This window comes from Squalius cephalus, assembly GCF_949319135.1.
Source record: "Squalius cephalus genome assembly, chromosome: 2".
NCBI classification, from domain to species: Eukaryota; Metazoa; Chordata; class Actinopteri; order Cypriniformes; family Leuciscidae; genus Squalius; species Squalius cephalus.
In genome coordinates, this window is record NC_137123.1 from 16414671 (window position 1) to 16441987 (window position 27317).

The 27317-nt window shown below is 38.2% G+C and overlaps 1 protein-coding gene across 4 annotated transcripts in view; it reads right to left on the reverse strand.

Annotated features, from left to right (window-relative positions):
- The window catches only part of tsc2 (TSC complex subunit 2), a 44006-nt gene that overhangs the window by 3033 nt on the left and 13656 nt on the right, over positions 1-27317 (reverse strand). Inside the window, exons 26-37 of one of the 4 annotated variants that reach the window (XM_079895209.1) lie at positions 24459-24587; positions 17532-17693; positions 16058-16213; positions 15385-15497; positions 13673-13927; positions 11180-11365; positions 10263-10331; positions 8815-8957; positions 7627-8150; positions 3596-3674; positions 1102-1188; positions 832-1018 (exon numbers count right to left, since the gene is read on the reverse strand). In XM_079895209.1, the coding sequence (XP_079751335.1) occupies positions 832-1018; positions 1102-1188; positions 3596-3674; positions 7627-8150; positions 8815-8957; positions 10263-10331; positions 11180-11365; positions 13673-13927; positions 15385-15497; positions 16058-16213; positions 17532-17693; positions 24459-24587 (2090 nt within the window). The remainder of the gene's footprint in view (positions 1-831; positions 1019-1101; positions 1189-3595; positions 3675-7626; positions 8151-8814; positions 8958-10262; positions 10332-11179; positions 11366-13672; positions 13928-15384; positions 15498-16057; positions 16214-17531; positions 17694-24458; positions 24588-27317) is intronic. The other 3 variants (XM_079895211.1, XM_079895210.1, XM_079895212.1) reach the window with 3 other exon arrangements.

Below are 27317 nucleotides of genomic sequence, written 5' to 3' on the forward strand. Positions count from 1 at the left end.
TCTTGAAAGGTTTGCTATACTTCATTTCTAAGGTCTTTCTAATAATAATAATAATAATAATAATAATAATAATAATAATAATAATAATAGTAGTTGTAGTAATTATAATTAATAATAATAATATATATTATTATAGTTATCATATAATATATAAAATTATATAAATTAGAGAGACCTTAGTAATTATGATGATTAATTATAATTACTATTATTATTATTTTAGTAATAAGAAATCATATAAAATGATAAATAGAATTAATAATTATTATTATTATTAAAAATTATTATTAATACTATTATTATTATATCTTAATAACAGCAAGTAGTAGTAGTGAGAGAGAAAGAAAAATAAATAATTATTAATTAGAATGAATAAAATAATTATATGAATGTAAATGTATTATTATTAAGAAAATGATTAGTAGTAGTAAATTATGATTATAATATAACGACTATTGTTCGTATTAATAATAACTTAACAGCTAGTAATACCAGTAATAAGAATTATTAATTATAATAACTACTACTACTAATATTATTATTATTATTATTATTATTATATTTAGTAATAAGAAATAATATTAAATAATTGATAAGAATTAATAATAAATTATCTTATAATTATTTTGAGTACATTTTTTTATTATACAATATAATATAATATATAGCAATATAATAGTTGTTTACAAAAAAAATATTATTACTATTATGAGTAATGATAATAATTCTTTATTTTTTATTTCTTACTACTACTAGTACTACTACTACTACTACTAATAATAATAATAACTAACGTGATGATGATGGTGTGACTGTAACGCACTCTCTCACCCTGCATAATGTCATCATGCCAGCAGTAGGTGAACTCGCCGTCGTCCCCGTACTGGTCCAGTCCGCCCAGGAAGATCTGGTCCGGGTCGCAGTCCTTCAGGTGGATCAGTTTCCCCAGGCCCGTGAGGAACTGTGCGTACCGGTTCGACCCGTACTCGTTGGACAATATTGACACCTCGTTATTTGCCTGATAATAAACAACCATAAATCATAAAGACTTCCTAAAAACCAATCTCAAACAGTAAATTGGAAAGAGAAAGATGAGTGTACCTGGCCGGCTCCCACAAACACCACACCGATCTTGTGCGTGTCGTACGGAGGCATCTGATCCAACACTTTAACGGCACGATCTATCAGCTGTGAACGCCAGACCACACTAGATTAATATGAAGCTCTGCAGCAATCAAGTCAATGAAAACAAGAGGCCAATGAAAAGTGTTTGGGTCGATCTCAAAGAAATGGCTCATATTTCACCACACAGAAAATAGATTTAGGAGAAGTATTATTTTTATGGAAAATGTTTTATTGTTTTCATGATAATTAATTTTATTTTCCCTTTAAAAACTCAAGAAAAAATTTAGACAGACAGAACAAACAAACGACTGACAGACAGAACGAACGAACGGCCGACAGACAGAACGAACGAACGGCCGACAGACAGACAGAACGAACGAACGACAGACAGACAGACAGAACGAACGAACGAACGAACGACAGACAGACAGACAGACAGACAGACAGACAGACAGACAGAACGAACGACAGACAGACAGACAGAACGAACGAACGACAGAACGAACGAACGAACGAACGAACGACAGACAGAAAGAGCGAACGAACGAAAGACAGACAGAACGAACGACAGACAGACAGAACGAACGAACAACAGACAGACAGAACGAACGAACGAACGAACGAACGAACGACAGACAGAACGAACGACAGACAGACAGAACGAACGAATGACAGACAGACAGAACGAACGACAGACAGAAGGAATGACATCGACAGACAGAGCGAACGAATGAAAGACAGAGCAAACGAACGAACGACAGACAGAACAAATGAACGACAGACAGACAGAACGAATGAACGACAGACAGACAGAACGAATGAACGACAGACAGACAGAACGAATGACAGACAGACAGAGCGAACGAATGAAAGAGAGAGAGCAAACGAACGAACGACAGACAGAAAGATCGAACGAACGAAAGACAGAGCAAACGAACAAACAACAGACAGAATGAACGACAGACAGAACGAACGACAGACAGACAGACAGAACGAACGAACGAACGAACGAACGACAGACAGACAGACAGAACAAACGACAGACAGACAGAACAAACGACAGACAGACAGAACGAACGAACGACAGACAGACAGACAGAACAAACGACAGACAGACAGAACGACAGACAGAACAAACGACACAGACAGAACGAACAAACGACAGACAGAGAGAGAACGAATGACTGACAGAACGAACGAATGACAGACAGAACGAATGACAGACAGAACGAATGACAGACAGAACGAATGACAGACAGAACGAATGACAGACAGAGCGATCAAATGAACGAACAAATGACAGACAGACAGAAGGAACGAACGATTGAACCGACAGACAGACAGAACGAATGATAGATAGAACGAACGAACGACAGACAGACAGAACGAATGACAGAACGAAGAAACGAATGACAGACAGACAGAACGAACGACCGACAGAACGAACGACAGAAAGAACGAACAAACGAATGACAGACAGAACGATAGACAGACAGAACGAACGACAGAAAGAACGAACAAACAAATGACTGACAGACAGAGTGAACGAATGACAGACAGAGTGATCAAACGAACGAACAAATGACAGACAGAACGAACGAACGAACGAACGAACGAACGATTGAACCGACAGACAGACAGAACGAATGATAGATAGAACGAACGAACGAACGAACGACAGACAGAACAAATGACAGACAGAACGAACGACCGACAGACAGACAGACAGAACGAATGACAGAACGAACAAGCGAATGACAGACAGACAGAACGAACGACCGACAGAACGAACGAACGACAGACAGAACGAACGACAGAAAGAACGAACAAACGAATGGCTGACAGACAGAATGATAGACAGAATGACAGACAGACAGAACGAACGACAGAAAGAACGAACAAACAAATGACTGACAGACAGACAGAGTGAACGAATGACTGACAGACAGAACGAACGAATGACAGACAGAACGAATGACAGACAGAGCGATCAAACGAACAAACAAATGACAGACAGACAGAACGAACGAACGAACGAACGATTGAACAACTGACAGACAGAACGAATGATAGATAGAACGAACGAACGACAGACAGACAGAACGAAAGACAGACAGACAGAACGAACAAACAAATGACAGACAGTCAGAACGAGCGACCGACAGAACGAACGACAGAAAGAAAGAACAAACGAATGACTGACAGACAGAACGATAGACAGAATGACAGACAGACAGAACGAACGACAGACAGACAGAACGAACGAACGAACAAACGACAGACAGACAGAATGAATGAACGGCAGACAGATTCCCCCCTTTTTTGGGGGGGAAAAGTACTTTTTTGTCATTTCTATGATATATAAATAATATCTTATTTCTCTCTTTTGATTTGCGCTGAAATATGACATTGATGTTTTCATGAGATTCCTCCAATTGTAAAAGATGTAGGAGAGAGAGCATCACCTGACCTGAGTTTTGGGCAGCAGGAGGGGTTTGTTGGACTCGTTGCCGAAGAAGGGAGAGTGATAGAGCTGCAGGAAGACGAAACTGCAGACAGAAAGAAGAGGATCAAGGTCAGATCTACTGAACCTCCACTCCAACACGAGCGCTAAACACTGAACTCCACACCTCTCCTCTGCCTACACACTCCTCACCTCATCACACGGGAAACAGATCGAAGCTAAAGGTAAAGAAGATTCAGGGAGCAGGACAAGTGTCCTGAAACACTCTCCACACCTCAGGAGAACATTAAACACGGCTCAGAGACACTTTACAAATTACGTTAAAACCCGAGACGTCAAATAAACCTGGCCTTGACAGTATCAAAGGGGAAACATGCTTCACTGCTAATAATATAGAGAGACATGGTCAGGATGTGTGACCTAATAACAGCAGAAGCACTGAACACACCTCGAAAATTATTATTATTACTAGCCAGCTGTTCAAAATATTCATATATGTTACTATATACAAATATAGTTTTATATATGTTATATATGTTTTATAGAGAGAGAGAGACCGAGATATACAAGAACCAGTGATGTTTGATTTATCATTTTAATTTTTTGTAGCCAACTGTTTATATATACACATGAATACAGCTATCTATCTATCTATCTATCCATCCATCCATCCATCCATCCATCCATCCATCTATCCATCCATCTATCCATCCTATCCATCTGTCCATCTATCCATTTATCCATCCATCCATCCATCCATCCATCCATCCATCCATCCATCCATCTATCCATCTATCCATCCTATCCGTCTGTCCATCTATCCATTTATCCATCCATCCATCCATTTATTATCCATCCATCCATTTATTATCCATCCATCCATCCATCCATCCATCCATCCATCCATCCATCCATCCATCCTATCCATCCATCCATCCATCTATTATCCATCCACCCATCCATCCATCTATTCATCTATTCATCCATCCATCTATCAATCCATCATCTATCCATCTATCTATCTATCCACCATCCATCCATCCATCCATCCATCTATCTATCAATCCATCATCTATCCATCCATCATCTATCCATTCATCCATCTATTCATCATCTATCCACCATCCATCCATCTACCCATCTGTCTGACTAGAAAAAAATCAAATCATGATAAATCAAACATCACTGGCTCTCATGTAACTCATACAACCATCATTAACAGGTACAGCGAGGTGGGACATTTTAATGAATAATTGTTACATTTCTGTTAAATAATGTTTTAATATATGTTTAGTTTTAGTCGGTTTCTCACACAAAGTTATTGCATGACTTCAGAACATTTAACATTCGCGTTTATTGCATGGAAAATGGGAAGTTCAAAACTCTTTCCATGGAAGAAACTTCTCCTTTTATGCCTCTTTCTTATCATCATCCACACAGGACATGTATTTTGAGTAGCAGGGACCTTCAGTTCTTATTGGGAGGTAATTGTAGCTTTATATCGAACATGTTAAAATCTGTTCACAACCATTTTAAAAGGGACTGTAAACAGTTTCAAGAAAGACAACAGCTCTTAGTGTTTGAGCGAATCCCATCACAAGAGACCAATACGAGACCATGATGGAGGGAAAAGTGTTTATGGGAAACTCACTATGTTTCCTGTCTATATATATATATATGACACAAAGCCTATCGATCGCCGACTCTGGCAGCACTGAACGCCACAAAGATGGATGGTAGTAATTTCAAGTAATTCTAATTCTAAAAGGCAACAATTTGAAAGCGCTCAACTCAAAAAGCGCCTCACTTCTCAAAATGAGCCGAGCGAGTGAAGAAGGCAGGATGATTTAATGTCAACGGGACGACGGATGATGACAGTAATGAGAAAGAATGAAACTTCCCAGCCATATCATTACTCTCCATATGATGCTTTGCTTTTCCTGGAAATTTAAGCACTCTGTGAGGCGAGATCAAACGGATGCCGTTCAAAAGACATTACAGGTGCATTAACGTTTGCTGAACGTAATCACGGCTTAATGTAGACGACACTTATCCATCCATTACACAACTAAGCCACGGACTTGACGTTCGCCATCATGGATTATTGATAGGTTTAAATTGCGGGGTAGTTTTTTTTTTTAAACAGAAATCAACACACCATTGTGCAGGAGACAAACTGTCCCTGCATTAAGTGCAAGTGTTTATAATGCACATCTTAATGTAAAACATCTGCTAAAAATGAGACAACCCAAAAAAATTTACAAAAAAGAGAGGTAGTGTAATTTTTCTTCTTCTGCTCATCAAGGCTGCATTTATGTGATCAAAAATCTGTAATATTGTGAAATATTATTACAATTTCAAATGACAGTTTTCTATGTGAATACCATACATGTTAAAATGTAATTTATTCCTGTGATTAAAGCAGAATTTTCAGCATCATTACTCCAGTCTTCAGTGTCACATGATCCTTCAGAAATCACTCTAATATGATGATTTGATACTCAAGAAACATTTATGATTATTATCAGTGTTGAAAACAGTTGTGCTGCTTCATATTTTTGTGGAAACTGAGATTAGGAAAATTTGCAGGATAGAAAGTTCAAAATAACAGCATTTATATGAAATAGAAAAGACATTTATGATGTTACAAATGATTTCTGTCACTTTCGATCAATAAAATGCATCCTTGCTGAATAGAAGTATTAATTTCTTTTTCTTTAATCTGACTGACCCTAAACTTCTGAATGGCAGTGTGTATGTGTATATACACTCACCTAAAGGATTATTAGGAACACCTGTTCAGTTTCTCATTAATGCAATTATCTAATCAACCAATCACATGGCAGTTGCTTCAATGCATTTAGGGGTGTGGTCCTGGTCAAGACAATCTCCTGAACTCCAAACTGAATGTCAGAATGGGAAAGAAAGGTGATTTAAGCAATTTTGAGCGTGGCATGGTTGTTGGTGCCAGACGGGCCGGTCTGAGTATTTCACAATCTGCTCAGTTACTGGGATTTTCACGCACAACCATTTCTAGGGTTTACAAAGGTGGTGTGAAAAGGGAAAAACATCCAGTATGCGGCAGTCCTGTGGGCGAAAATGCCTTGTTGATGCTAGAGGTCAGAGGAGAATGGGCCGACTGATTCAAGCTGATAGAAGAGCAACTTTGACTGAAATAACCACTCGTTACAACTGAGGTATGCAGCAAAGCATTTGTGAAGCCACAACGCACACAACCTTGAGGCGGATGGGCTACAACAGCAGAAGACCCCACCGGGTACCACTCATCTCCACTACAAATAGGAAAAAGAGGCTACAATTTGCACGAGCTCACCAAAATTGGACAGTTGAAGACTGGAAAAATGTTGCCTGGTCTGATGAGTCTCGATTTCTGTTGAGACATTCAGATGGTAGAGTCAGAATTTGGCGTAAACAGAATGAGAACATGGATCCATCATGCCTTGTTACCAATGTGCAGGCTGGTGGTGGTGGTGTAATGGTGTGGGGGATGTTTTCTTGGCACACTTTAGGCCCCTTAGTGCCAATTGGGCATCGTTTAAATGCCACGGCCTACCTGAGCATTGTTTCTGACCATGTCCATCCCTTTATGACCACCATGTACCCATCCTCTGATGGCTACTTCCAGCAGGATAATGCACCATGTCACAAAGCTTGAATCATTTCAAATTGGTTTCTTGAACATGACAATGAGTTCACTGTACTAAAATGGCCCCCACAGTCACCAGATCTCAACCCAATAGAGTATCTTTGGGATGTGGTGGAACGGGAGCTTCGTGCCCTGGATGTGCAAGTGCATTGGATGATCAACTGCAAGATGCTATCCTATCAATATCAACATTTCTATAGAATGCTTTCAGCACCTTGTTGAATCAATGCCACATAGAATTAAGGCAGTTCTGAAGGCGAAAGGGGGTCAAACACAGTATTAGTATGGTGTTCCTAATAATCCTTTAGGTGAGTGTATGTATGTCCCTAATACATTTAAGATACGATTTCATTTAATGATATCAGTTTACCTGGGACTGAGTCCTGAGCTCTTCTCTGCATTGGATGGCCCTCCTCGGTTGTGGTACGAGTCCCGGTCCATCTTCCTCTCCCTGCGGGACGAGGGTGCGGACACTGAAATGGTGTGTCCGCGGGGTCTGTGTCCGGTGGGAGACTGGGGTCCCGGCTGGGCCGTGGGGAACTCCAGCCTCATCCGGGACGTGGACGATGAAGAGACGGAGACACTGGTGCTGGTGCTGGACGGGCCTGCGGACCCAGCGCTCTCCCCCGGGGCCTCTCTCTCCGGGCCCGGGGCCGGGGCTGTCTGGATCCTGGAGCACAGCACATCTCCACCCGTGGCACTCTGGGCTTTGCTCATCGCCTCGGGGAGAGTCTGCAGCTCCGGCGACGAGCTGGACTGCTTCAGGGGTGTGGGGGAGAAGGTGAGGTCAGGGTCATGTGGTCCGGGGCTCAGCGCGGGCTGGTCGATCGGGATCCCGCCCTCACTCACCTCCTCCAGCGTCGACTTATCCTCCTGACTAGACGTCGAGGAGGACTTGGGATTACAGAAATTACACCAATCAGTCTTTGGTTTATAAATGTCAATAAAGTAAAATTACTGGCTGATATATTAGTCTATTACAACCAGTGACACTTGACTATATTAGCTGAAAATAAATATCTATATAATAAATGTTATTCTTAATATTACTATTACCAATTATTCACAGTACGTATATATTCTATTGAAATTTATATGCATTATTTACACTTATATAATAATAATAAAAATAACTAATATTTGTGATTATTAATATATAATTATATGAATATTAATAATGTGAATATATATATATATGAAAAACAAATGTGAATCATATAACTATATTATTACATAAATATATAACTATAAATTACATAAAAACTATATATATATATATATATATATATATATATATATATATATATATATATATATATATATATATATAATATTGTGATTATTAAAATATATAATTATATGAATATTGATAATATTAATAATGTGAATAAAATAGTGAATATTAATATTGTGATTTATTTATTATTGTAGTCTGATAATGATTTACTGCCTAAATGATGGTGATTATTACTATTTATATAAAAAATAACAACAATAAAATAATAAGCAAATGATCATTTAATAATAATAAATGATTATTATATTATATGTCTTCTACCCGGCTCAGCATGCCAGCTGGTGTCGCACTGGTGCTCATGAAGATCGGTTCAGAAGGAACGGCCTCGAACTCTTCCTCCTCCTTCGACTCCGCCGGTGACACGTCCGTTCTGCTCTGCACTCCTTCTTCCAACACAACAGAATCTGCGGGACGGCAGGACAGTACGTGCACAATCAACACGATGGCGTCACACAGCAAACTGTGCTAGATCCACGAGCAGAGGAGCGTCTACGATTAGTCTAGAACTCTCCTAAAGTCACTCTAATACATGCACAGCCACCTGAAGATCAAACCTGCACAAACACACTCTGATCACACACACACGAGCTGATCGATCTGGACACGTATAGCAGGATCAGTATGTGATTCGACACTGAAAGGCTTTACAAAACATGCTGCTTTCAGACACCCAATGAGAAGAGAAATGAGAGTTGAAGAGTGTCATCTGTATGCTAATGTTCCTCTAAAAGTTAACAAAAGCAGATTTACACTTCTAACAGTCTCTCTCTTCCTGGAAAATAAATCCAAAATAATGATTACATCATGTTGCACTCATTGGTGTATCTACTCTAAATGTTTTATTTAATAATATGCTTTCCTTTAAATTAAAAAAATCACTTCAGTCTGACTAGTAATAGTATGGCTGGGTGTTGTACTGTAGCTAAAAGTTATTTACTGTAATAAAAATATTTATTAGATTAGATTAGACAAGTAAGTAATAAAATGTATGTCTTATTATTAGCCATCAAGATCTTTTAAATACCAATGCATTGAAAGTAATTCAATTAATTAATTAATTGCAATTTCTAATTCAGTTCAAATGTTTGTTTGATTGACTGACAGCCCTAATATGAAGGTAAATGCATGTACATACAATTATTTATTGATTGATATAATACATGAACATTCTTGTACTTCAAATGAAATTTTCTCAACAGGCCAACTAAAAGCTAAAAGTTGATTAAAGCAGCTGACAAAATTTTTCTTGCGCATTCATGTTCATTTTTAACCTAAAATATTGATGTTGAATAAAACATGTTCACATAAAAGTGAAATGTCAGTTATTCTTGATCTATATAGAATGGCTGTCAAAACCTTTCTTTCTATCCACATGGTCCGTCTCTCACAGGAACACTTTTATGCGAGTCCAATTCAAATCACATGCATAAAGGGAATGCATTACCAGATGACAGAAACTAGGCAGCTTTAGAAGAGAAAGATGCTTTTCAGGTCAAATTCATGATGAAAGAAAAAGAGCAAAGGGAAGAGAAAAGAGCTCCAGGAAAAGAGGACATAAAAAAAAATAAAAAAAAATCAGGAATCATCCCATCACTAGTTCTCGGGTTGTATGGCGATTGGTTGAGTTCATCTTTGATTAGTCGGGTTGCTCTGGTCTGTTGAGTGTTAATAAAGAGCCACATACACACACCAGATATATATATATCTACCTGCCCAGGAAATACTCCTGTGAAACCTGCCGGGTGTATCAGGGGAGCAGAGAGAGCTGAGAGCGCCCACTGCAGCGACAAACCCCGCACACACACACACACACACAGACAGACAGACAGACAGAAACCAACACAGGGCAACCCATCAACATCGCATGGACCCAGATGACAGAACTAAACAACAGTCAAAGAGTCTCAGGCTGAGAGAGTGGCAAAACAGCATGATCTGTAAAGAGGTCTGGATGACAAACGCTTTCTCATTATGGTTATTTTGTTACTGAGAGGAAAGCGCACAGCACATATTTACATGTTCATCATCGCTCTCAGCAGTGTAGACGGCGTCAGGATGTTCGCTAACAGTACATCACTGCAAATGTATTTCCAACTTCTAAGCGAAGAACAAACAAGAACTTCACCGTAATCATATCAGGGCCTTGAATCACGTTCAGTCTCCTGTGCGTTACGTGACTGATTTGGCCGTCCGAGGCTAACGGAGTGCGAAGAGTTCACTTAAAGGCCACCGATGCCGCTACTAACAGGGCTTTCTGAATTCTCCATACAGCCGTTTTAAACGGCACAATTATTGAGGTTATCTCAAATAACTGATTAACCAAGATTAGACGATTACTCAATAATCACAACAGGCCAAAGAGAAACTAAAAATCATGGATGATGATGTTTCTGTTGTATATTGCACATTTTCTCAAATGTTACTGGGAATGTGCAAACAGAAAATATTCAGCACACAGTACACATGCTACATAGATAGTGTATAATAGTATAGCAGTAGGCTATTCTGACGGAGCTTACCATACTTTCTTAAAATACTGGAGCACCTGATATCTCAGCTCGCTCTTTGAACACATTTCAGCTGTGTATAAACATCAGAGATCAGACGCCGGAGTCGTGCGGCTCACCGGTGTTGGATCGCTGGATGGGACAGGGCCTGCCCTGCGGGGGGGCAACGGGGGCCTCGCTCCGGGGCTCCTTCACCCCGTCCATGGCCATCAGCACGCTGGACAGCTCCTGCAGCGGCAGGTTCCCCAGCTCAGAGGAGAAGGGGCTCGGGGGGTTCTCCAGACACATCAGCCAGCTGGTGTTACCTGAGCAGAGACAGCAAACGAGAGCCGATTTACAGAATCAAACAACAAATAACTTTAAATGTCTGCATTAATGCAATAAGGTACGAGAGGATGAAAGTCACGGATGAAGGGCTCAGAGATTTGTTTTATTAAAGCCAAAAAATATGTATCAATGCAACTTTCATGAAGTAAAATCACTAAAAGATTTTCTTCCGCTGGAAAAAATAGTCCCTGACTGTGAACAGCAACAGAAGTAACATTATTTCATATTTCATTAACATATATTATATGGCGGCAAAGACTGTCTTTATGAGTGAATCAGTCGGTACTAGTCACCCAGTCACTCCCTCCTATTGCGGTCTTTGATTTTGAAATTAGCTGATTAGCAATAAAATGCAGCTCATATCTATTGCTTTCGATGATGAAAACTATATTAAATCTGCATATAGCGCGGGATTTGGAGATCGGATTTATATCCGTTTTGCGAAAAACCCATTTATGTGACCAAGTGTGAATGGAATAATTTTGATAAATCAGATCGCTATCCGATCAGAAAAATCGCATGAAGTGACAAGGTGTAAACAGGCCCAGACTGATCGGTCCTTTACATGCAATCTGCAAGCAATCACATCGTTACCGCAAGGCACAAGCTGATTGGCCTCTGCTGATCCTGAAGCTAATGAGATTTAAACAGTCTGGTTCAGTGTTTTCTGTGAGCTAGTTCTGCTGTGAGTTCCTCTGAACCCCTCCACCTCCCCAGCTCCACCTGCCTAGATCTGCTACGGGATTCATGTACGTGTATTGATGCAGTAGTAGCATATCTTACACACTCAGAGCAGCGTGTCTATGTAACTAATGGCAGTAGCAAGTCCAAACCACCCAGACCAAATACATTAACACTGCCATTTTCATTAACATACCAAAACGACTTTGAGAGTTGACATGATTGAATTTGAAAAAGTGTATGTTTATGGTTATGGTTTAATTTTTTTTAATTCACATTTGCTGCGACAACAAGTTTATTTTGCACCCTGAACACACACAACATACAGGTACAGAGCGGAAACAAATCCAGCAGAGCATGAGCGAGTGCAGTCTGTCTTAAACCTGAGGGGAGTTCATAAAGCAGCACACACAAACACACACATAACAGAGGAGGATTAAGACCTCCAGCTGTCTGTTCACACCTTCAGCTATGCCGATTTATCCATTTAACCAACATCTGCATCAGCATCTGCCCACTCTGCATGACACATCCGCAAAACTCAATTACACACAGACACTAATGAAATATTCTGCCGAGTTTATTTCCTCGAGGAACCAGAGCCATTTGGATCTTTATTTATACAGAGAGAGAGAGAGAGAGAGAGAGAGAGAGAGAGAGAGTGTGTGTAGTTAAATGAACATTTATATATTAATTAATAAATACTTTATTTGATTTTATCTTAGCTTAATTTTAACCAACTATTGTTTACTTGATTTGATATTATTTATGAATGAAAAATCAAGAAGTGAAATGAAATATTAGCAGCATACTGCATATTTTTTTTACATATTTTTTAAAAACACTTATAATTATTTTACATTTTATATAAATTTACATTTATATATAAAAAAAACATTAGATTTATTTAAATATTTTTATATTTTACATCATTAATTACTTGATTTCATACAACTAGTTTATCTGCACTAGTGTATTTCTATTACTACAATACAATTTCTCACTGAATAAACTAAACTAAACACTGACAGAGAGCGAAAGTGAGATTGGAAGGACAGAAAAATAAGAATACACTGAAGCTAAAACGCACAAAAGCTGTTCAGACTGCAGCAAGAGCCCTATAAAGCAGACTTGAGAAAGAAAGAGACAGAAAAAAAGTGACGGACAAAGAGAGAAAGGAATAAAACCACAACAGCAACGCACTGAAATCCTCAGGACTCTTACTGAAGAAGCATCACGCCATGTGTTATTCTTCAAGAAGCAAAGCGTTCAAGGACACGTCGCAATTAATACAAAAATATACCTTCTGCGAAATGCTCCCGGAGCTATTCTTCATTTAGAGGCAGGCAGCATGAGGAAAATCAGGCCCGTGGGCACGGCAGGTGTGAGTCAAGCTATTATGAAACTATCAAAATGGCATGACAACCCTTGCGGGCCGCATGTGCGCTCATGCGCCGCTGAAACGCCCTTGGAAAGCAGTTATTATGATTTAATTTTAATGCTGTACACAAATGTGTCATAACAGATGGAGTGGGTGATAATTACGTCCCGGGCCAAGGTTACGGGGTAAAGCACGCACTCGTTATTTCCAGCGTCTGTGGTACCTGAGGGTCTGCGGATGAAGATCTCTGCCCAGCCCTGCGTCAGCATGGGCACAAACTCCGCCAGGCAGGACTTGTCTCTGAACGGGGGCGAGGAGTGGGAGGTAGAGGGAGGCGGGTGGTCCTCGATTCCCCTCTGGGACCCCAGCACGTCCAGCGGGGGGCCGGGCGGAGGCAACGGGCCGCTGTACTCGCCCTCGGGAGACGCCACCAGGGGACTCAGACTCTGAGCTGGACCGGCCCGCAGAGCGTGACCGCCTGGAGAGAGGAGTGATGGAAGGAGCGCTTCAATAATAAATGCCAATCTACTGTATACTAATAATACTGGTATACACACTACTGCTACTCGTTTACAAAATAATATCTATCTATCTATCTATCTATCTATCTATCTATCTATCTATCTGTCTATCTATCTATCTATCTGTCTGTCTATCTGTCTATCTATCTATCTATCTATCTATCTGTCTGTCTGTCTGTCTGTCTATCTATCTATCTATCTATCTATCTATCTGTCTGTCTGTCTGTCTGTCTGTCTTTCTATCTATCTGTCTATCTATCTGTCTATCTATCTATCTATCTATCTATCTGTCTGTCTGTCTGTCTGTCTGTCTATCTATCTATCTATCTATCTGTCTGTCTGTCTGTCTGTCTGTCTGTCTGTCTGTCTGTCTATCTATCTATCTATCTATCTGTCTGTCTGTCTGTCTGTCTTTCTATCTATCTGTCTATCTATCTGTCTATCTATCTATCTGTCTGTCTGTCTGTCTGTCTGTCTGTCTGTCTGTCTGTCTGTCTGTCTGTCTATCTATCTATCTATCTATCTATCTATCTATCTGTCTGTCTGTCTGTCTGTCTGTCTATCTATCTGTCTATCTGTCTATCTATCTGTCTATCTATCTATCTATCTATCTATCTATCTATCTATCTATCTATCTATCTATCTATCTATCTATCTGTCTGTCTGTCTATCTATCTATCTATCTAAGAAGAAAAAGAAAAGAAAAATCTTTATTTGTCCCACAATGGGGAAATTACGGATCTATCTATATATCCATCCATCCATCCATCCGGCTTTTAAAACTACTAAACTAAAACTTAAAATGATTACAAACTGAAATCCTTCAAACTTCAAGCTTTTAAAACTACTTCAAACTTTCCAGCTAGGCACAAGCCAACTTAAAGTCTGTCTGCAAACTTTTTTATCTTTACATGATGACAGGATTTAAGTTTTTGGGTGAACTATCCCTTTAAAGTTTTAGTAATTTTGTTGTGTTTTTGTATCTTTTGAAAAGAAAATTGAACAACACTGGAAATAAAATGGTAAGCACGGGTGAGTAAATGATGACAGAAACTTTTGAGTTAACTATCCCTTTAAGAAAGTAAATAGGGTCGTAAAAGTAATTATTGGCTCATCTCTGTTCTGTGGAACGTAAAAGAAAATGTTTTGAAGAATGTTGGTAACCAAACAGTTTCAGTTCCATTATACTTGGCTAAGGAACTACTAATGGTTTCATATGGAAGGTAAGACAATAATGAAAGAAGTTATCTAAATATAGAGGTCTTAAAGGTACAGTAGCAAACTAAATATTTAACTTCATGGGTCAGAATGTGGAAAATGATCATGACAACTCTTTGGAGCAAGAAAACCTTAAAGCATAAGGGATATGGCCCATTTAATTGGATGCGGGTGCAGAGGATGTGAACATTGGCACCTGATATGGAGCGGACTCGTGTGCGAGTGGTGGTGTTGATCTGCTGGCCGGACTGTGACTCTAGTATAGCCGGAGCCTCTTTCGTCTGCCGCGTGTGGAGTGACGGGTCCGACCTGCAGAACATTCATATATGGATATGTTTTTATATTTTCCACTCACATTCCCATCTTTAGACTCTCTCTTACAAGACTCAGACCAGTAAACACTGTCATATGAGGCTATTGATTTTCCTGTGTCGAAACATCTTGTGGCAAACAAGGTCTTTTGTGTTTAACTCTTTCCCCGCCACTGACGTAAATTTCCGACTTATACGGTAGGGGGCGCTATTACACATCTTCTGAAAGAGAGCTGAATCTCCTGATCAAAACACGTGCAAAGAAAACGCAAAAAAGAAAGTGATAGCATATGTAATCATATGCATATGTAAAATAACGTGATCATCAACATTAAACAGAATATAAATCAAAACGGCCTAATGTTACTGATTGAAATGTCAACCCAGGACGAGCTACAGGACTGTGAAGCATTAGGGGTGTTGATGAACTCGATCCACCTGTGTTTTGATCATCGTTCTGAATCTGTGAAATTGTGTAGAAATGATCAAAAACGCTGGCGGCGGCTGGCAACTTTTTTTTTTTAAATGCTGGCGGGGAAAGAGTTAAATGTTTGTAACCTGGTCATTTCTCCTCCTCCGGGTCTCTCTGCCATGTCCAGACCGAGAAGAGCTTGGGTTCGCGAGCCGCCACTGGTTGTTATAGTGACTAACTTATTCCCAACCAGCCAAGTCATACTGGGTCCACCGGATAACAGGAACTCGGCAATGGGAGACCTGAGAGAGAGAGAGAGAGAGAGAGAGAGAGAGAGAGAGAGAGAGATTTTATAAAGTCCATTACTCATCTTTATTTAGCGTCACACACGGCCACAAGACACTGGAGATACTCTTGTGAGCAAAACACATTCATCTATGACAAGAGTTTGCTGTTCTCACGCTAAAAGTAGATGCTACACTTTCCAAAACAACCGGCCGAATGAGGATATCGGCTGATTTGAATATTCACATAGAGAGCAAAACAACTATTGTAAGACCGACTGAAATAAGTTTGCTCTGGAACAAAAGGTGGATCAATGCAGCGCTCAGCCGGTCTGCTTCAGCCCAGATGAAAAATAAATTCTATTTGAAGGTCTGCAAATAGAAAGCGCACAAAAGGATGAAGGTCAAGCAATTACGGCTCTACCTAAAAGTGTGTAAACTAGCCTGAAACAAAAGAAGAAGAAAAAGCAGAGACAGCAGCAGCTCTGTGTGCATCTTCAATGCATTCATTTAGCAGACACTTTGTTTCAAAGCGAGTTACAAATGAATGAAATTACAATTCCTTTAGTTTAAAGTGGTGCATTGATGCATGAGCTAAAAGATTATACCCAAGTAATTGGCCAGTGAGATTCTCTTGCCATACAAACATGAATACAAACTTGTAGAAATGAAAATAAAAATGTTATTGTTTCAGTTTGAAGTAGTTGTTTTTAATATTTTTAACATATATTTTAAACAAATGTACACAATAATTCATTATTTAAGTTTAAGGTAGGTAAATATTTCTCCTTTTATTTTATTTTATTTATTTGAAACAATAAAAATGAACAACTACTAAATGTGTCAGTTTAAAGTGGAGCAATTATTATTAATACTATTATTATTATTATGCATTACATTTCAAAAATATATAATTGTTTTTTAAAAAGTGCTATAAAAATTAACAGTTAATCAGTTTCAGTTTAGGGAAATAGGAAATTAATTAGGGAAATTATTATTATTAATTCTTTTTTTTAAAACCTGATAAAACAAAAATTTACAATTATATAATAGTTACTTAATATAATGTGTTCATTTAGAGCAAAATATATATTTATTTTAAATAATATAATATAATATATACACACGATAAAAAAACACAATTACTCATGCTTTATCATTCAACGCTTTCATCTAACATGATAATGTAACAAACTGAATTATCTTCACTTAATGGCGTTTCTCATCAAACACTAAATGATTGACGCATTTAATTGTGATTGATCGACCTGATAAATACTAATGTGATTAAATTAGGGCAGTAAATGTAAGATGACTGTGAGGTGTAGCTGGGCACCTCTTGGGCAGCGCAGAGAAGTTGGAGAAGACGTATCGGGCCATCATGTCCAGGCAGGTCTCGGTCAGCTCCAGGTGGACCGTCTTCAGCGCGTCGTCGGCCTGCATCACCGCGTTCTCGTCGGCCGAGCCCAGGCTGCAGGTGGTGGTGGACGTCTGCATCCTGCACAGGACGGGGGTCAGGGGTCACACACAGGGGTCAGAGGTCAGATTCACAACCAGCTCACACTGGTGCTAGTGAAGTCATTGCTCGCTCTCTAACACAGTGTCCTAACCAGACATGATGCCAGCGGAACTGACTGATTCCAGTTCTGATTCATTTGATTCCGATTATGACATCACTGTGGGCGGAGCTACACCGTCTATTTTGCTTGTCATGATTGCAAATGGAGTCACGGCTGTTTAGGACACCGTGTGAAGCGAGAGAGTCAGCGGGTAATGAATCAGATTCAGATGGTGATTGAAGCTGGAGTGACCCACTGAAAACACACACACACACACATGCAGTTAAAACACAGACTCACACTCCATGAATCAAATTAAGACATTATGTTTGTTCATCTTTGCTTAAAGGAATAGTTCACCCAAAGAATTACTCACTCGGCAGTGTCATCTAAACCTGAGAATAATAAGAGTCATTTTATTTCAATCGGTAATTGAAACTATATATACATATGTAGGTGGGGAAAAAATGATATTTAAATTAGAAATGTTGCCTTGGCAACTAACTGAAATAAAATGTTTAAAGTTAAAGAAATAAAAATTCTATTAAAAAATAAAAATGATATAAAAATAGATTTATATAGAAGTTAGTGCGGTCATATTGATTAATCGCATCTAACATAAAAGTTTGTAAATATGTGTGTGTGTACTTATAAATTATACAAACCAATTAATCGATTTGACAGCACTAACAGAAATATAAAAAACTATAAACTACTTAACTACAAAAATTACTAGAACTTTATTTAAATTTAAAATGAAAACTGAAAATATAAAAATAAAAGCTCATTCAAAATATTAATACTAAAGTAACACTTTCACTCTCATGTCATTCTAAAACCACATGACTTTATTTCTTGACTAGAACAAAAAATGAGCTCCAAAACTGTCATAACACGTTTAAAGTTTCCTAAAAGTGGCCCGTATGACTCTCACACTATATTCAAAGTCTTTAGAAGATATATATGGAAATTTTTGCAAGGAACAGACCCAAATTTAATTAATTATTAACTGTAAATCTCATTTGCGCTTTACACCATTGTGCATTGACCAATCGTGTTGTGGTTTTTTTTAATATGCATGAATTTTTGGGTGAACGATTCCTTTATTCAGTTTGTTTAGTTGAAGTCCTTTCTATTTCTCTCTAAAGTGACACAAAACTGGGTCTGTAAAAGGGACAAACTTTGAGTAAGAGAGAGAGAGAGAGAGAGAGAGAGAGAGAGAGAGAGAGAGAGAGAGAGAGAGAGAGAGAGAGAGAGAGAGAGAGAGAGAGAGAAGGCATAGCCAGACAAAACCACACCAGACACGTTCAGCTGCCACACACACACACACATTATCTAGATGATCACATTAATCTAAGGCCGCCATCAGCATCCTGCCTTTCTGTAACCACGGCAACCGCATCCCAGGGGAAATCAACCGAGTCCAAATCATCTCCATACACTGAGACAACACACACGACACACCTTTGAGCTAAAGCGCTTTTGACTTTTACATCAGGCACAGGTGAACAACTCATCCAGAAATCACAAACTTGACGTGTGTGTGTGTGTGTGTGTAATACTGGCGAGGAATAAACAGCAGCCATTTATCACCAACAGTCCAACAAGGACGGATATGAGTACATGTGGGCGTCAGAGACGACAAACGCGCTCAACAAAATAAAGGAGTTTCAGCGTGACCTGCATCATCTGATGTCACTCTTTTATAAGCCAACAGAATGTCTATCAAAATAAAAACTATATTCTATGTGGAGAATGATACACACACACACACACACCACAGAACGACACCGTGAACTTCACCTTCAGAGACCTGGACTTAAATGCCAATATTTCACACTGATAAGCTTGTGACGCAGTTTATCTCTGGTGTGCAATGAAATGTCACCTCTCCACTATCCTACTGAATAAAGACAGCGTTAGCAACAACAAAAAATTAAACATTTATTTATTTCTTATACATTTATTTAAAAAATTACTTATTAAAATATTAATATTTTTATTCATTTAGCATTTACCTTTAATTGTCTTTATTAGATTATAATGTAAATAATTATATTTGAATATAAAGTAAAATAACATACACATTTTTTATTTGATTAAAGTAATAATTACATTTTAATAAAGTCAAAAATATTTTCATTATTTTAAATATATATAAAAAATTATAATATATATATATATAATTTTAAATTATTATTTTATAAGTAAATAATAATTATATCTTAATATTAAGTAAATTATATATACACATATTTTAATTATTTTACGTATAACATATTTTTATTTACTTTATAAAAGTATATTACTTATTTACTTTATTTACTTAATGCATAATTTTATATCAAACTTGAGTGTGCATATTTTTAAAAGTAATTTCCAGCAAATGAAATGCACATTTTTAGGCAATTGAACTAACTCCATGAAGGACGGAGGCTTTAAATCACCTTTTCACGGTTACTGTAATGTACGTACAATAGAAGTGAACAGGGAAAAGTAATACATTTAAGGTAATAAAGACAACATTCACATCAGATATTTTAACATGAGATTAGTGAGCTGGAATCACTTACTTTACTTGTCATGACCTCGTAAAACCACTAAACAATAACTTTCGCGTCATACTTTACAGTTTACAGCTTAAATAGCAAAAAATGATGTACAGAAAAATAAAAAATTCAAGCCCTAAAAGTGAATGACCCCTGTTGACTTCCCCTATAAATGTGTTGATGTAAACAAACACAGCCTGATGGAAGAGTCAATGCTATTTTCCGTAGTAACTGACAAACGCTGTCGATAAGAGATTAAGCTGAATCTAGAACATTCCTTCGGCTGCTTTTGCACGAGGGCACAATTGACTTTTTCCTCACCGGAATCGATCCAACAACCTTCTGGTGTACCCGTCTAAGCCTTAACCAGCGCACCATAGCAAATCACTGGAGCGTCCATAAACAGGCTCATCCAGCACGCATACACACACACACACACACAGAGAGAGAGAGAGAGAGAGAGAGAGAGAGAGAGAGAGTCCCAGTTTGTGTCCAGCTGAAGTGGACGCCTCATCTCAGAGTTGACCTATAATGCTTTAATGTCCAAATTATTAGCATATCTGTTTGCACATTAAATGCATGAATTTTCCAGATAAAGAGCACTCAAATAAAACCAAGATAAGAACCTGTCAAATTTATCTTAACTTAACATGAAATCTACATCAAGTCTCTGAATCCTGGGCGTCCAGCACAGCTGATCATAATATCAAACCCTTCCATTGATATCATGATATTCTCTAAGCACGTTGATCTTTTCCAAAAGGCACAAATTCCAACATAAACATCTTTTCACTGCTGTGTCACACACTGAAAACATTTCACTGCTCATCAAGCCCCTCCATCATCCCTATTAGCGGCAGTCGGATGAGTGTTGATGAGTGTGGAGAAGATGATAATAATAATTTTACTCTATTGATGCAATAAGCGATGACGGCTGAATATAAATGCGTTCAGAGCATATTCATTTCTTCACTGGATTTCTAGTGAGCAATTAATATTTGATTCATTTAGAGGGGGAAAACAGAAAAAGTTTCATTTTCCAGTTGATTTATGAAACTGAAGCGGTACATTTTCTTCATGTTGACTTTCAACTCAGGCATGTGATTTAGATCCATTCCAGCATAATTAGCTCGCCAAAAATGTCATTAAATCATAAAGAGCAACCTTGGTATGATCCAAACAAAACCCCTCGGCACAGAAATACTTAGCAAAGCAATGACAGGGTAATCTACATAATAAAACAAATATGCCGTATGAAATCCCTGAGCTTGTTATTAAAGGACTTTCTATTCTCTACCACCCTTTAACTTGTAGACACTGAATTAATAGATTTTATGGTAATTAGATGCACTGGGTTTCTAAAACACAGACGTTCGGGGTTTATTATTGCCAATTTCTCTCCCTCCGCCTGTTGGTGTAAATCTCTTCTGATGCTACGCTGCCCTCTGCTGGTTACGTGTTAATGAGTTATTGAGCAGCAGGAGGAGGTCAAACTTCATATTTAAATGTATGCAAATGAAAATGAGGCATGTCCAGTGTGTTGAGTGGAAAAACCACAAATGTGTTTCATATGGGTTTGAAATGACATGAGGTGAGTAAATGATAACAGAATTTCCATAAGTGCTAAAAAACACTTTCTTTCTTTTTTAAATCATTGGGTGAAAAACAAAACATGGAGGAACAGCATTTGAAGTCAGTGTAGCATTTTCAGTGTGTCTGCAGCGTTTCATGTTCATAGTTCGAGATGCACTTTGATGAAACATGGATGGATACTTACCTGGATCATGTGTAAAGAGAGTGTGAACATGATGTGAATAAGTGAAGGTTAAAACAGGCGGCAGGCTGAGAAAGTTGAGTGTGCCCCCTAGTGTTTGGGAGCTGAATTTCTGCAGTTCATTTCGTTTAACAAACAGCAAAGACAGAAAAGCTTGACGCTAGATTGTGTGACTGTCGGCCAACTTTCGCTTTTTCAATCTCGCATGCTTCCTGTGTACAGAACGAAGCCCTTGAAGGGACATGGAGAAGGGGAAAAAAACAGTTGGGAAGAAATGCTATATTTCAATGCTTGTGTGCTCGCTCGCAACACTTTTGCATCGTCTCACAGAAATACTGTGTCCCCGACAAACTGCGTTCACTAGCAAAAGAGTTTTTCCTCTCACCTCGTATTATTTCCATCACAAACGTTTTGCGGATTAACGCAAAGTTTCTCAGTGGAACGCAAAAGTTTTGCTAGAGAGCGTTACGTGAGTAAACGTGAAGCTTCTCGGGAGAACGCAAAAGTTTTGCGCGTGAAAGTAAAAGTTATGCGATCGAACGCAAAGTTTCTCAGTGGAACGCAAAAGTTTTGCTAGAGAGCATAAAAGTTTTTGTGAGTAAACGTGAAGCTTCTCGGGCGAACGCAAAAGTTTTGCGCGAGAAAGTAAAAGTTTTGCAATCGAACTCAAAGTTTCTAAGAGAAACACATAAGATTTGCGAGAGAATGTAAATGTTTTGCGAGTAAACGCGAAACATCTCGGGCGAACACAGAAGTTTTGCGCTAGAACGTAAAAGTTTTGCGAGTGAACGCAAAGTTTCTCAGGGGAACGAAAAAGTTTTGTTAGAGAGCATAAACGTTTTGTGAGTAAATGTGAAGCTTCTTGGGCGAACGCAAAAGTTTTGCGCGATAAAGTTAAAGTTTTGCGATTGAACGCAAAGTTTCTCAGGGAAACAAAAGATTTGCAAGAGAATGTAAACATTTTGCGAGTAAACACGAAGCATCTCAGGCAAACATAGAAGTTTTGCGCTAGAACGTAAAAGTTTTGCGAGTGAACGCAAAGTTTCTGCAAAGTGTTTGTTTGTCAGGGGAACGCAAAAATTGCGTGAAAAAGTAAAAGTTTTGTGATTGAACGCAAAGTTTCTCAAGGGAACGGAAAAAGTTTTGTTAGAGGGCGTAAACATTTTTGTGAGTCAACGTGAAGCTTCTCGGGTGAACGCAAAAGTTTTGCAAAAGAAAGTAAAAGTTTTGCGATTGAACGCAAAGTTTCTCAGGGAAACGCAAAAGATTTGCAAGAGAATGTAAAAGTTTTGCGAGTAAACGCGAAGCATCTCGGGCGAACACAAAAGTTTTGCGAGAGAACGTAAAAGTTTTGCGATTGAACGCAAAGTTTCTGCAAAGAAATGCAAAGTTTTGCGGAAGAACAAAAGTTTTTGTGAGTGAATACTAAAGTTTGTCAGGGGAACACAAAAGTTTTGCAAGTAAACGCAAACATTTCGCGTGAAAAAGTAAAAGTTTTGCGATTGAACGCAAAATTTCTAAGGGGAACGAAAAAGTTTTGTTATAGAGCATAAACGTTTTTATGAATAAACGTAAAACTTTTTTGTGAGGGAACGTAAATATTTTGTGAGTGAATACAAAGTTTTGCAAGAGAACAAAAAAAAAAACGATTTTGAAAAACGAAAAATGATTTGTGAGTGAATGCAACTGTTCTTGGGGGAAAACAAAAGTTTTGCAAGAGAACGTAAAAGTTTTGAGAGTAAATAATATTTTTGCGAGTAAACGCAAAAGTGTTGCGTGAAAAAGTAAAAGTTTTGCGACTGAATGCAAAGTTTCTCAGGGGAACGAAAAAGTTTGCGAGAGAACAAAACATTTCGTGAGTGAATGCAACTTTTCTTGATGGAAAACAAAAGTTTTGAGAGTAAACGCGAAGCTTCTCGGGCGAACGCAAAAGTTTTGCGAAATATTGCAAAAGCATTGAAATATCACTTTTCCTCCCATTTAATTTTTTTCTTCTCATCATCATATCCCTTTAGGGCCTCCGTGATACCACCATTTGTTCATGATAATAATAAAAAACATTCAAATGAACACCATCACAAACAGCACAATAAAAGCAAATACTAAACGGGGTTAGGTTCAAATCAAAACAGGTGCACGCAAGTCAGTGGCCAGGCTCAGCGCATGCAGTCATCGTTACCACCAATGACACGAAAGAAAAAGACAAAACCCTCCTCCAGCATGCACCCTTTCCTGCCCAATCAGAATTAGCCCAAACCAGATGTCCACGCCCACCCCGCATCGCCCGCCCCCAATGCCCAAGCCCCGCCCACCGTCCCTGCATACAGAAAAGGAAAAGTAGGGATATAAATCGGTTGCTGATGTTACCAAAAATGCTCTACCTGCGCACCGCATGCTCGGACACACTGATGCTTCGGGAGCGGAAGGCGTCCATGGCCGACAGATCTTTCAGGTCTTTAACGGGAGAGTTTGCGCTGGGGCCTTGCTTCGCCACTTTGGTCGTCCGCAAACTGCCCGAGGGCAAACGAGGTCAGGTGTGCGTCAGGGTAAGGTCGTGACCAAGGAGAGTTGGGGGGAATTTGAGGCATATTTTAACAACGTCGGCATGGGTGGATGGGGGAGTGCGATTGGTTGTGGAGTGTCACGAAAGTGGCCAGCGACCAATCACAGGTGGTGGATCCGAGGTGTCGGCACACCCCCAAACCACACCCAATCAGAGGAGGGGGGGAGGGGTCAAATAAGGAAGTGAAAGGAAAACAAAGTAACTTGGTCAGCAGTGCACACTGAGAACCGGAAAACAGGGACGACATTTAAAAAAACGAGACAATAACAGAGGAGGAAACGGAAAACTGGAAGGAGAAACAGCATATAAAAGATCAACAGACACATGACAAGGCATAAAGTAAGCAATATACTGTCAGCATTCTACCAAAAGAATGAAAGAGTTGGAGAAAACAAGGGATAAACTCATCAGAGAGCACAAACATACTGGTACAGGGGAAGAAAAAAAGCACTCAAGACACTGCAATGATCATTATAATGGAAATTAATAGCAATAGGAAAACAGTGATATGGTCATGTGTATGTGTGTGAATTAATACAGCAAATAAACACACAGATGAATGACGGGATGAAGTGAAACTAGAAGCTGGAATGGAGAATGTGATGCCTGGCTTTTGAAAATATATTTTTGAAATGCATTTACAGGCACATCATTTTCAGATTCATAAACCTTTTCTCCAGCCTTTGACCTAAAATATATGTACTTTCAATAATTTAACAGCACATATGCATTTTCACAGTTCTCTGATGCAGGTAAACAAATAAAATATTGAATCTTTTTAGTAAGCGTTTTATTTTTATATGATTTATTTGAAAGTTATTTATTTAATTAGCTTTTTTATTTATTTAAATGTTTGCTTTTTATCAAAACGTAATCGCACAAGTTTTTCTATCAACACACAATGTAAGCAGTAAATTTCAAACTCTTGTCATTTATTACGCTGAATTTAAGCAATTTTGTGCAGTACTTTTATCGACTTTTGAATGATGCTTATTCATGTTATTAAAGGAGAACTCCGGTCAATTTTAACATTGAGCTCATTTTTTTGTACATTTGGAGTGTACCTTTGTTTACATCCTGTTTTTCGGTTGAAGTCCAAAGTAGTCGATTGCAGAGTTCACACGCATAGGTTTAATACCTATGATCACGCGCGTGAACTCGGCAATCGACTACTTTGGACTTCAACCGAAAAACAGGATGTAAACAAAGGTATTTGCGCTGGCTTAAATAACATCATTTTTATACATATCTTTTACATCTACTGCAGTCAGATTCACTCGTGTTCACTCAGAAGGAATCACTCACATTTTCTGTGCACTTGTAATGACACATCAAGGATGTTAAGAGGCTAAAAGCAGGTTTAGTACTTGCCCCATTGAAGTCAACAGGGTGCAAATTTTAAAAATAGAATAACTCGGTGTAGGCAACACCGATTTTTGTCGTTGTTCTCTGTATTGACAGCACTCCAAATGTACAAAAAAATGAGCTCAATGTTAAAATTGACCGGAGTTCTCCTTTAACAAAATGTAGGTTATGTTTGAAAAGTGCAAGTAATAAAAATAAAAAAAATCTCCTCCTCACTCGAAAATTTTATATTTTTCACCCAGAATTACCTTTGTGTGAACATGTACATATTTAAACAAATGTTCAGTTATGATTGATATTCTGAATAAGATGCTTACATGACCCAAAAGTCTGATTAATACAAGAATAAGTATTATTATATTTACAGAAATGTATAGAGACTATAATACGGTCTCAATCAGGTTATTGTGTGTGACATGAATCCTATATAATCATAATATGACCGAGTTCTCATTCATATCTGAATATTCTTGTGCACGTAAACGCATTGGTTGATCTTTCTCTCTTTCAGGCTTGTAATTCAAAGTTCCAGCTTCAGTGTCAGGACAAGACACAGGACAGGAAAACAATAAAAACACTGAAAAATAACCTGGAATTTGTCATGACAATGAGATTAGATGGTTTTGTGGCTCTGGACATAGTTGATCATGGACTTTATTAGTGGTAAGCCTGGGAAAACTCTCTTGTTGTTACAATAATTGCAATGCATTGATTGCTGCACCAGATATCCTGGTTACAATGGTTTATTAAGTCATTAGCATGGAAATTTCCTGTTAAATTAAAATGATTTATGAGATACTTTCGGTTTTTAAATCAAATGCACAAAGTGAAATGAAAAAAAGGGGAGACAGAGAATGAATGAAGTAGAAAAGAGTCTGCTTAATGTAAAAAAGAAAAATGAATATGATTCAGTTCAAATCCACACGGGACTGTTAACCTCTAGTTTGTTGGTCCCTTTGTTAGACATCATATGATTAGTTGTTCTGAGCACAGTATTACAGGATGGGACCATGGCTCATTAAACATCAGCACAAGATTTAGAGCTGTGTGTGCTTTATATTCAGGTGTTTCTTCAACTATGGCCATTAAGTCCTTTTAGAAATTAAACTCCATGAACACAAACTTTTTAAACGTACTAATTTAATGAATTATGTGTTAGAAATAGAACATTTTTGGAAAAGACACTGACCAAGCATACATATATATATATTTATATATTTATTTATCTTTGCTTAGATTATTTTTATGATTTTTTATTTTAAGATTGAATTGCATGAAAGTATTAAAACTAAAAACTCCAGAAAAGTTTTAA